Source organism: Sprattus sprattus, assembly GCF_963457725.1.
Source record: "Sprattus sprattus genome assembly, chromosome: 12".
In the NCBI taxonomy this organism is placed as follows: Eukaryota; Metazoa; Chordata; class Actinopteri; order Clupeiformes; family Clupeidae; genus Sprattus; species Sprattus sprattus.
In genome coordinates this window covers 9,879,044-9,890,852 of record NC_137910.1, presented here as the reverse complement: position 1 = coordinate 9,890,852, position 11,809 = coordinate 9,879,044, and the positions used below count along the sequence as shown (strand labels likewise).

At 47.5% G+C, this 11,809-nt stretch overlaps 1 protein-coding gene across 6 annotated transcripts in view; it reads left to right on the top strand.

Annotated features, from left to right (window-relative positions):
* The window catches only part of tacc2 (transforming, acidic coiled-coil containing protein 2), a 52,332-nt gene extending 42,716 nt beyond the window's left edge, over nt 1–9,616 (top strand). For 3 of the 6 annotated variants that reach the window (XM_080849242.1, XM_080849241.1, XM_080849240.1), the window contains exons 12-20: nt 275–370; nt 1,552–1,611; nt 3,397–3,528; nt 3,868–3,944; nt 5,473–5,516; nt 7,349–7,509; nt 7,607–7,713; nt 7,998–8,118; nt 8,466–9,616. In XM_080849242.1, the coding sequence (XP_080705368.1) occupies nt 275–370; nt 1,552–1,611; nt 3,397–3,528; nt 3,868–3,944; nt 5,473–5,516; nt 7,349–7,509; nt 7,607–7,713; nt 7,998–8,118; nt 8,466–8,531 (864 nt within the window). In that variant the 3' untranslated portion in view covers nt 8,532–9,616. The remainder of the gene's footprint in view (nt 1–274; nt 371–1,551; nt 1,612–3,396; nt 3,529–3,867; nt 3,945–5,472; nt 5,517–7,348; nt 7,510–7,606; nt 7,714–7,997; nt 8,119–8,465) is intronic. The other 3 variants (XM_080849245.1, XM_080849244.1, XM_080849243.1) reach the window with 2 other exon arrangements.
* The last annotated feature ends 2,193 nt before the right edge of the window (nt 9,617–11,809 follow it).

Below are 11,809 nucleotides of genomic sequence, written 5' to 3'. Positions count from 1 at the left end.
GTGTGTGTGTGTGTGAGAGAGAGAAAGAGAGAGAGAGAAAGAGAGAAAGAGGCCACAAGAGAGGTAGAGTGTGTTTGTGTCTATGTTTGTCCTTGTTTGTACCTGTCTTCTTTTTCTGCGAGGTGTCGATGCCTGGGTGAAGTGTGTGCTCTCTAACCCCTCTTTCCCATCGCCCCTCCCCCCACCTCCTCTTCCCCTCCTGGGCCTTCCCCCCCTCCCTTTCCTCCTCCTCCTCCTCCTCCTCCTCCTCCTCCTCCTCCTCCTCGTGACCCAGGAGGAGCTGGTTCTTGCTGCCTTGAGGATGGAGGCTCTGCAGGTAGCCAAATGCATCTCTCAGAGCCCCTCCCTTGCCAATGTATCCCCCAAACAGGTACTGCGCTGAATCAGCCTGAACCTGCTGACGTGTGTGTGTGTGTGTGTGTGTTGTGTGTGTGTGCCCTCCTGCACTTGCAAGTGCATGTGTGACTGTGTTTTTTTGTGTGATTTGAGTGTGTGTGTGTATTTGAGTGTGTGTGGGTATTTGAGCATGGGTGTGCCCTTTTACCCTTTCCTTGAAACCACCCCAACTGGTGTGTGTTTTTGTGTGTGTGTGTTTGTGTGTGTGTGTGTGTGTGTGTGTGTCTGTGTCTGTGTATGCGTGTGGGTGCACACCCATAACCAACAATACCTCCACCCAGTGGGTATCAATCTTCCAACCAACCACAATTACCTCCTGGTCCCCCATGCGACATCTCTAACTTGGCTGTCCACCCCACCCCACTCCACCCCTACCCCCCAGCCCACCCCCACCCCACCCCGTACTGGCTCTCGGCTCCTCCCCCAGCAGTCACCCTTCTGAAGGAGAGAGACTTATCTCTTCCCTGGAACCTCCAGTTGGCAAACCTGCATGCTGCTTGTGGAAGCTTAAAGAAACATCAAAGTGACTTGGGATGTCCCCTTCCTATTAGAAACTACCAACCCTAAGCTGTACATCATACGGATTTGGTATTTAAATACTACCCCTGTAGCCAAATTTTGTCCAACCTACTTAAGTGCTTCTGTTGTGTGTTCTGTAACTCTATTCCATGTCACTTTCTTGCTTTCTGACTGGATTGTGAACTAACATTGAGCTAACACTGGCACAGTACCCGCAGGCACAGTATCACACGGGCACAGTATCACACTGGCACTGTACCACACTGGTGCTGTTGCTCTGTATCGCTGATCTGTGGTCAGTGACATCAGGTGATCTCTGTATGAGGTTGCCCTTCAGATGAGATGGTGACACTTTGAAGGAGTGCTTCTTGTTTTCTGCCGTCTCCAGGCACCCATGAGGTGTGGGTGGGGGAGTAGGAGTGTGTGTAGACTTGGAGGGTGGGGGTTTGGGGGACACGGTGAGAGTTGTGACTGTTTAGCGTCAGTCCTCCTGGTCCAAGTAGCCCAACAGTGTGTCCTCCCCATCACTGCTCTACTCCCTGTCAGTCTCACTCCTCTGTCTCGCACACTCCACAGTCTCACTCCTCTGTCTCGCACGCTCCTCAGTCTCACTCCTCTGTCTCGCACGCTCCACAGTCTCGTCTCAAGAAGCCCAGCACGCGGTGGTGGAATCGCAGCGGTTCACCTGCAGCAAAAGTAAGAGGACAGACTGAGATCCCCCATTCCCCCGCCACACTAGCCTACTCCTATCCCATTAAAGCATACAGCCAGTCCCCTAATGTTAACCCAGTAAACCTCACAATTCCCTCACCTCTGAAAATACTCACGACTGCCTCCCACCCAAAGACCTCACGACAGCAAATGGTTACGACTCTCACACCTGTTCTTTTATGCGATTATATTATTTTGTATTATTTGGTGTTTGTTTACGGGATGTTTAGGTTTAGATTCACTATTCTGTGTTTGCCCCACCACGCACATATCCACCTTTTCAGACTTCATGCAGGGTTTAATGCCAGTCAGGAAGATGTCTAACCATAACTAGCCAAGACCCGTACCTAGATGCTAAGCTAATTGATATGTGACTACGTTTGTGTCCTAGTATTTCCATGATGCACACGTGGTGCTCCATATCGGGTGGCCCACTGGCAGATAACCCCCACACACACACGCACGCACGCACGCACACACACACACACACACTACCTTATTCCTGGGCAGACGAGCACTAGTCCCCCCCCCCCCCCCCCAAGGATCCCGCAGACTGAAGGTGGAGTTGGGTTTGGGTCTAAGCAGTACCCTTTGCTGTAGAACCAGATAGTGTGACCATTGTTCTGGAGGGCTGCATGAGTAATCTTAAGACTTCCCCACTGCCCATAACCAGAATGTATATAGAGAAATGCGATGTAGCACTCATGGGGTTTCATGTTATACTCAAAGGAACTAAGCAGAAGGTTCTTGGGCCCTCAAGAACAGGTAAAAGATCCCATAAGATCCCATTTGAGATCCTGTGGATGAAGGAGCTCCCCCCTCCCCCCACACCCTCTGTACAATCCACAAGGAAAAACACATAATCATATCACCTAACTGTGTAGGGATGGTTAAATCATCTCACACCAGCAGGTGTTTTGAGGGACTTTTTAGGGATTTTACAAGCGTGTGCAATTGTGACAGTGGAATGCACCCTAATTGGCTTATTGGTCCATTGTGTTAAAGCACTTAGTACTCCAGAGAAGAGGTTTCTGTTGTTTTGTCAATGTTGACAATTGATTATTGGATCAAATGATCTGTTACTCTTACTTGGTTTTTGAAGGTGTAGGGCGCTGTTGCCTTGTTACATTACCCTTAAACGTGGATATTGAAGGTTATGGTCCAGCTGACTTGTGTGTTATTGACATGTGAACATCATGAATCTGGCCTTGCTGAGTAGTAGCTGTTTTAATACCTTCTCTATCTAAGGAATGTATTGATGCTAGTGAGACTTTGGCACCAGTCGAGGGATCAATCCAACTGAGGGGAGCCATAGCAACAACTCCCTCTTCTCCCCCAGCCAATCGCAGCTGAGCATCTGATCATTTTTGTTTTGGTCATTGTCGGCCAATCACAGAATGACGTCGACAATGAGGGCTGTCCCATCATAGCTAAGGAACCTCACTCCAGCTACGTGCACCTGTGGGAATGGTAGCTGTTAGCTGTTCCCCTGCTTTCATTGGCCTTGTGCATTCGCTTCGTAGACCGAGAAACCTGCGCCTTGGGTTGCTTTCCACTCCTGTGTGTGTGTGTGTGTGTGTGTGTGTGTGTGTGTGTGTGTGAGTGTGTGTGTGTGTGTGTGTGTGTGTGTGGTTGTGTGGTTGCGTTCTTTAAAAAGCGCCTCAGTGAGTCTCGTCATTACCACCATAAACTATCCTCTAACAGTGTGTTCCACTTTATTTTGTGCCCCCTCCCCCACCACCACCCCTTTATCCCCAAACCCATCCACAGAGGGAGGTGTTGTCCCCTGCTGAGAATGCCGTCTCCAGGACCTCCCTGTACACCCGGCCTGGATACAGCGAGGGAGAGAGCCCCTTCCTGCCCCGGGACATGGACCATTCTTTGGGCATCGCCCGCGACGAGGTCTGGCCCCAGTACCCATTGGCATTAGCATTTAACCTTAGACAATGCATTCATCCACAGAAACTTCCGGTACAAATAATACATTAACTTTGTGAGGTGACCTGCGAAACCCATTTTGTTTACGTACTGACCCGTATAAGTGCACACAGCTCTTGTGTGTACTGTATGCGTCTGTTTTGTGAAATGCCAGCTGCGGTTGAATGCCCCTCTTCCTAAGAGATGCCAACAATGCAGCGCCACAATCGGCCATCCGCAGAGGAGAATATGTGTTGAAGTGTGAGGTCCGCGATGCCTGACGTGTTTTTTCTACGTTTGTTTTTTTTTCCCTCTGCAAATCAGATTGTGGCCAAGGAGAAAGAGGTTCTGGACTGGAAGAGGAAGTACGAGGAGAGTCGGCAGGATGTGGTGGAAATGAGGTGAGACCGCGTGTTGTGGCGCGTAATGAGAAGCTGCCTCCTCACACCTTCCTCTGTCCAGCGCATGATCTCCACAGCACGCACACGCACACACACACACACACACACACACACACACACACACACACACACACACACACACACACTCACACACCTTACTCTGTCCAGCGCATGATCTCCACAGCACACACACACACACACTCACACACCTTACTCTGTCCAGCGCATGATCTCCACAGCACACACACACACACACACACACACACCTTCCTCTGTCCAGCGCATGATCTCCACAGCACCCTTGGCTCTCCTCTAAAGCCGGGTCAAGAGTAGAAAGCCAAGTTAAGGTGGGCTTAAGGTGAAATGCTTGGCAGGTGATCGCAGGGATTGACAGCTTGGAGTGTGTGAAGGCGAGGAGGAGAGGATTATGGGGGTGTTTTTAGCCCATCTGGATGATGATGTGGGCTCACACGTGCTCCTGCATATGAGCGTTTTGGTAGCAGGTTTAGTGAAAGCAGCTCCACGAGAGAGCTGGTGAGGTGGAACAGATGTGAGAAACTTGTCTTTGAGTCTGGCTATTTTACTGGAAAGACTGGGATTTGGCCACCTACCGTGGTCACATAACCTTTTCTAGCTGATTCTTTTTGGAGAGACACTTTACGTTGTATTCCTAATATTAACAATTAAGTCTCATACTATCCTTAAGAAATTAAGCGAGTGCTGTACCTTCACCTTATATTACATTGACTGACTCTACATATTTTGTCCAACAGTGCATGAATTAGCCTAGATCTGCTAGCAGGAGACATACGTCTTGTGTGTGAGGCAGCACTTCTGCCTTCCATCCGCCTCCTCCTTTTAAACAGAGCACTTTGACAGTGGAGGGAGAGGGGGAGTCATGGCAGCGGTGTGTGGGGTGGGGGGGCTGCTGGGAGGGGGGGGGGTGCTGCTGGGGGGGTTGAGTGCTGCTGGGGGGGTGGAGTGCTGCTGGGGGGGTTGAGTGCTGCTGGGGGGGTGGAGTGGGCCAGCTGGACTGTGCCTTGTCAGTGTGGATAAGACGAGGGCTTACTTCATTAGACTGATTGGGATCAGGATCAGAACGGGCTAAGAGGCTAAGGGGAAGCATTGCTAATCCATCCGCTTACCTTGACGGCAACCTGCTTTTCCCAAAACAAGCCCTCCCTCTGGCCCTCCCCCGATGCGCACATTAGGCTGTCACTTCCAGGGGATCCCCCCGCAAAACAGTGCCTTCGGTCAGTCGCCTGAACCGCAAAGGAAATTAGGATTTAGCCGCAGCTCCAGCGGAACTTAATAGACTTCAGGCCCTCAGATGCCTGTTCTGTTTAGCGGTCCCAGCCTCAGCCCATCAACCCAACCCTCTCAAAGTCACCGTTTAAGTTTCCCACTCCTAGCCAAGTTTAGCGAAGTAAGTTATGGTTATACAGAGAGGTTTTTAAATGGAGATGGTTTTTCTGTTTGCCTCACTGATTAGCTCACAAGTCTGCTCACTGTTCTTTCTTCCTCACAGACGGATCGTGTCCGAGTATGAGAAGACCATCGCACAGATGATTGGTGAGTGCCCCACCCAGTCCTGCAACACACACTCAGTCCTGTAACACACACACAGTCCTCAGCACACACCCAGTCCTGCAACACACACCCATTACTGTCCTACTCCACTGCTGTGACGGTTGCGGCTGACATGACCTTGTGCCAGTGTCCCAAACACACTGGTCTCTGACCCTACGCTCTGTCCAAGCCCAAACTGTCTTTGACTTCTTCCACCATTTTCTTTCCTGGCACCGACGTACACAACACAACACACCTTGTTGATCCCATTTGCTTGTGTCAAATGCTTTGACATGCCTGTCTTAAAGTCTTTCAACTGTCCTGATCTGCATTGACTTAAGCGCTCCCCTCACAGAAAACACACAGTGGTGGATGATCTTTGGCTGAGCCCGTGGTGGCCCTGTTCAGTAGCTGTTGTTCGGAGAGACTCTTTTTTGTTCAACCTGAGGAATGCTGATTTTGAAATGTTTTTGCAGTCAGAACATCCTTTCTGTTTCTGTGCTCACTCCTTCATTCTTACTTTCCTTTCTGTTATAATTTTTTCATTCCCGTATTTTTTAGATTCTCTTTAGTATTTTGACTTTTTAAAATTTCATTTTCTTTTTTGATTGTTCACCAGTTATCCTTTAAGTTGCCTCTCATGGATTCCGCATCTTCTTGACTTACTCTTTTTATTTTTTAATTGTTTTCATTTTGCAATACACTCCTTCTTCACCTTTCACACCCTCCAGGCTTGTCTTAACACAATCCCTTCTTTCTGTTTTGCTCCCCTCTTTGCCTGTGTGTATTTCATATACCAATGAGTCAGGCTTGCCTGGTAAGTAAAGAAGAACTTTCACTTTTTTTGTGTTCTCTGTGTCCAGTCTGCGTGTTGCCTAGCAACGCAGGGTGCTGTGGATGCCCTGCGGTAACACGTCTTCCATTCCTCACCTCTCACGTCATTTTCATAACTCCTCGTTTGTTTGTCCTCGTACAGTTAGTAGATCGCATCACATCACATTGACATTAGGGATGATGACACTTCATTTTTTGATACATACTCTAGCACTACTTGTCTCACCCATCATTAGCTTACAATCCGCTTATCCTCACACTAAACATACACTTAACACTAAAATAAACTACAAACCTTAACACAGGGATGGCTAAAGATCTGCATCAGATAGGCAAAGGATACAAGTCATGCTGACTTAGGGAAATACAATTAGGTTGGACCGTTAAGCTAATAAAGAGAGTGAGTTGTGGGATAACTGCTCTTATCACAGTCACACTATACACTAATCAGTGGCTTCACTCAAGGACAACATCCCCAACAACATCCACAGGTCTCAACCAAGACCTACATCTCTTTGGTCTCTTCATGGTTAAATGTATGTCTTGTGTGCATGCTTCATTCAGGGATTCAGGATTGAGAAGAAGGCCAATGCCATCATCTATAAAATGTATAACCATATAGAGTCATCAGGACCATAGGGTGATATGGGCTTGTGTTTTTCTCCTTAAATTATTATCTAATTTATCTTATATTATCATCCCTAGACAAAGAATTCTTAAGGTTCTTCCACAAAATTGAACAACAAACAACCACAGATGCCAGCAAACACCAGAGAGCTCAACACAGGCCTCCCACAACACCTAACCACTGCTGGGTGTGTGAGTTCGCTGGTGTCTGCTGCAGTTGGTTGGAACAGTGTGTGATCAGACATCACATAGAAACGAATCAGGAAGAGTTCAGTGGAGTGTGTGTGAGTGCATGCACACCTGCATGCTTGGATAGATGTTTCTCGCTCTGATTACTCTGTGTGTGTGTGTGTGTGTGTGTGTGTGTCTCTCAGAGGACGACCAGAGGGATAAATCGCTGTCACAACACACCATCCAGCAGCTCATCATTGAGAAAGACCAGGCTCTGTCTGACCTCAACTCTGTGGAGAAGTCACTGGCTGACCTTTTCCGTCGCTACGAGAAGCTAAAGGACGTGCTGGAAGGCTTCCGCAAGGTTAGCTATGTGAAACGTTTAAGTGTAACATCCCATCTACTTTCTCAGACAATGTGGTCATCTGGTTTAACCTGAGCAAACTGACTTGTTTCCTCAGAACGAGGAGGTTTTGAAGAAGTGTGCGCAGGAGTATTTGTCACGAGTCAGAAAAGAGGAGCAGAGATACCAGGCCCTGAAAATCCACGCAGAGGAAAAACTTGACAAGTGAGTCACTGCGATCAGGACGTATTTGCCTACTGTTACATCTATTCAAGCTGTGATACAGACAACAGGACGTATGTACCTACTGTTACATCTATTCAAGCTGTGATACAGACAACAGCACAAGGGTTAACCAGTTTGTTATTACAGTGGTCTCGAACTAGGCTATGAACAGATGGGAAGCATCCCATATGACAAACACAGACTGTAAATTACACTTGTAACGCTGCTTCACAACGCCTATTTGATGCCACCGTGTGTGATTTGGTGATCTCTACTCTTTGCAGGGCAAACTCGGACATCGCTCAGGTGCGGGCGAAGGCCAAGCAGGAGCAGGCGGCCTACCAGGCCACCCTCAGGAAGGAGCAGATGAAGGTGGATTCACTGGAGAGCACCCTGGAGCAGAAGGTCAGAGGTCACCTGTCTGTCTGTCTTGTTGTCTGTCTGTCTGTCTGTCTGTCTCTGTCTCTGTCTCTGTCTCTCTGTCTGTCTCTACTGTATGTCTGTGTCTGTATGTCTGTCTGTCTGTCTGTCTGTCTGTCTATCAAGTCTATCTATTAGTTTATTCACCCATTTGTACCCATACATATTCATAAGTAGATCAACAGTGTTTATTTATGACTAAAAGTATTTTGAAAACCACTTTGACTGTTTTAAGGTACTATGAAGAAGAATGAATCATCCTTTCCATCTGCAATGCACAGACTATACGCACATTCCAGTTTCTGAACTTTAGAACTTTTCCTTTTCCTCAGAACCGAGAAATCGAGGAGCTCACAAAGATCTGCGACGAGCTGATCGCCAAGATGGGGAAGAGCTAGCCTGCAGACACAAGCGGCTCCGCCTCCTGCGGGCCACAACCGTCCAGGAACATCTCAGAAACCACGGAGGCAGAGGAGCCTGGCTTCACTCTCTGTTTCCTCCACACTGTCAACTAAACAGACTTGGGTCCTTTGCTTTCTGATCTCACACTACTGACTTCGCTCATGTAGCCGGGCAACAGCGCCCCCACTTGGGACGGAGGGACTGGGAGTGGAAGTCCAGTTTTGCTGTAATTATTCTGTACATTTTGATGTTTCCATGTGTACCAAGGGGTGACTTGGTGTGCCGGGGGGTCTTGTGCTGTATCAGGGGTCTTGTGAAGGTTTTTAGGAAATGTACTCCCCATCAGTAGAAAACGTTGAGTGTGATTGTGACAGTTTGCGCGTGTATGTGTGTGCGATGGACGAGAGAGAACGAGTGATGGAGAGAAAGCGTGCACGAGCCAGAGAGAATGACGTAGTGATGAGGTTGCTCGCCAACCGTGTCGCCATGACGACCACTGATGGAGTCGACTGTTAACCCCTCTAACTCCCGCATTCCTTCCCCGACGAGGAGGCCGCCTGAAAGCCTGAGAAACATACAGTAGATTCTGAGGAAGCACTAGACACACGTAGACTGCTAATCAGCGATTCATTCAGTGATCATGAAAAGAGCCCTTCACCACCATAAGTGACATCATTACTTGCATGTACCCACACAAAAACCCACCTCCCTCTCTGTACATATTCTATTGGACCTCCCGATGAGTAGAGACATTAAGGAACCCACCTGCTGGTTTTGATACACTCTGTAAGTTTTATCCCGCTTCCCGTGTGTACCTTTGTAGATACTGTGCGTTTACTTCCTTAATGGCTTCTTAGCAGATACCGATGTAATGTTATTTTTCCGGGGGATTTTATTTTGATATTAATGAACCTTATTATGGTTATTGTCAATGGTATTGATTTTGAGAAGCGTAATTTAATTTGGATCGACTTGTCTTAGTCCTGCTATGGTTGATGTGTCGCTGGGGCTGGGGATCGGTCCTGATCAGCTTCTATGGCACCTGCTTACAAAAAAAAGTGCAATAAAGGATGGCAATAAAGACACGTGTCACAGCTGTGTTTCTTTTAAGTTCACACTCAGAGGCACATCCTGCTGCATAGTTGTGCTTCTGTGGGCCTGTGTGTGTGTGTGTGTGTGTGTGTGTGTGCGTGTGTGTGTGCGTGTGTGTGTGTGTGTGTGTGTGTGTGTGTGTGTGTGTTAAATATCTTGAATATCTCGAAAGGCTAAGTTTTTTCCCCAAGTACGCTGCCTTCATAAATACGGTTCCATGTCTACCCGCATTTTGCATAGAAATAACGCCTGAAGTGGGCACAATTCTGTTAGTAAATATGGCCCTGGGTCTTAATTAAACATGCCCAACCATAATCTGACCAGAGCAGGATACACACACACACACACACACACACACACACACACACACACACACACACACACACACACATATGCCCAACCATAATATGACCACAGTCTCGGAGAGAATGGTTGCCATTGTAATGAGAAAAGCCCAATATGTCAAGGATATGAGGAATGAAAACCAGCGTCTTTTAATTCTCTGGTTTATACTTGATTTTGTGTGTGTGTCTGTGTGTGTCTGTATGTGTCTGCGTGTGTCTCTCTGTGTGTGTGTGTGTGTGTGTGTGTGTGTGTCACTGTTTGGGTTTCTGTGGATCTTCCCAGAAAGTGCTCAGTTAAAGCAGATATACTTGAAGACAGGATTCCTGGCAGCCTGACAAGATTCAGTCTGGATATAGTGAAACATCTCTTATTTAAACAGACCTACACATTTTTCTAGAACTCAGTCATCTCTTGAACAGCTTGTGTATAACTGTTAGAATGGTATCCCTCCCATTTCAGTACTGACATGTGATCAGTAAATGGCACCATTGTGGCCTGAGAGGCTATTGGTGTCAGGCTGTCTGATCTGGCATCGTTTTGTCTGGTCTGTGAGAACAGCAGGGGGTGATTATGTTGAGAGCAGACTGCAGTTTCTAGTGTGAGGCTCTCTCTCTCCTTAGGCCCAGAGGATTGGTCCACCATAATAATAATAACAATAATGATAATTATAAAAACAGTTGTCAGGCTCTGGCAGATTATATGCTTTGATTATTAATCTGACCCTTGATTTGTAATTGACTCATTAATCTGACCCTGATTTGAAATTGAATCATTAATCTGCCCCTGATTTGAAATTGAGTCATTAATCTGCCCCTGATTTGAAATTGAGTCATTAATCTGACCCCTGATGTGTAATTGACTCATAAAGCTGACCTCTAATTTGTCATCATTTTCATATCTAGGGTATCAGCGCAGGGAGCAAGGCTTATTGGCCAACACGGGGGTCAGTGTTAAACTGCTGCAGTCATTAATGGAGGATGTTTCCCCATCATCTGTCTCCCTAGTTTGCCTTGGTCTGGGGTTTCAGAAGAAGTGGGCGGCTGCCCTGTTTTCATGTGAATATCATCATGACCTGATATCTTCTTGACCTCATTTCAAGCAGTCATAAACTGTGACTTACAATGGAGTACTAGTAGACGGACCAGCCCAAATGAATACAAATCTTCCACAACTTTTTGAAACTTGGTGTAATGATTCCAAGCAAGCATTTTGTCACCTCCGTGTGTGTGTGTGTGTGTGTGTGTGTGTGTGTGTGTGTGTGTGTGTGTGTGTGTGTGAGCACACACTGGGTGAATTGTGAACTTGGCTGAATAAACCCATTTCATGGGGGAGCTGTGGTGCAGGCAGCAGCCATGCACCATGGATGGGCCTGAACGCCCATGGGGACCCGGGTTCGAGTCCGATTCGCGGTCATTTCCCGTTCTCTCTCCAGCTCACTTAATGACTCTCTCCTATCCAATTAAAGACAATAAGCCCCAAAATAAATCGTAAAAAAAAAAAAAACATTTCATGTCAGATGGGCATCCTGAATGGGTACCCAGGTCTGAGACCACACAAGTGTGTAGTTGAAGTCCAAAGGCATGATGGGACTGTAGAGGGCGGAGCCTCACATGAGCCCTTGCTTCCTTCCTCTGATTGGTCCAAGTGACGAGGCCACGCTCATGTCCTAAGAAAAGACGTGCCACAGGCCACGGTGGTGGAGGAGGTTGCTAATCTTTCTGTCCATGCTAGCTCATGGCATTAGCACTGTGATAGTGTGGATTAAGATCAGGGGGTTTAAGGAGCAAACAATCTTCTTTTCATTGTGCGATCACCACAGCCAAAGACCACCAGCACC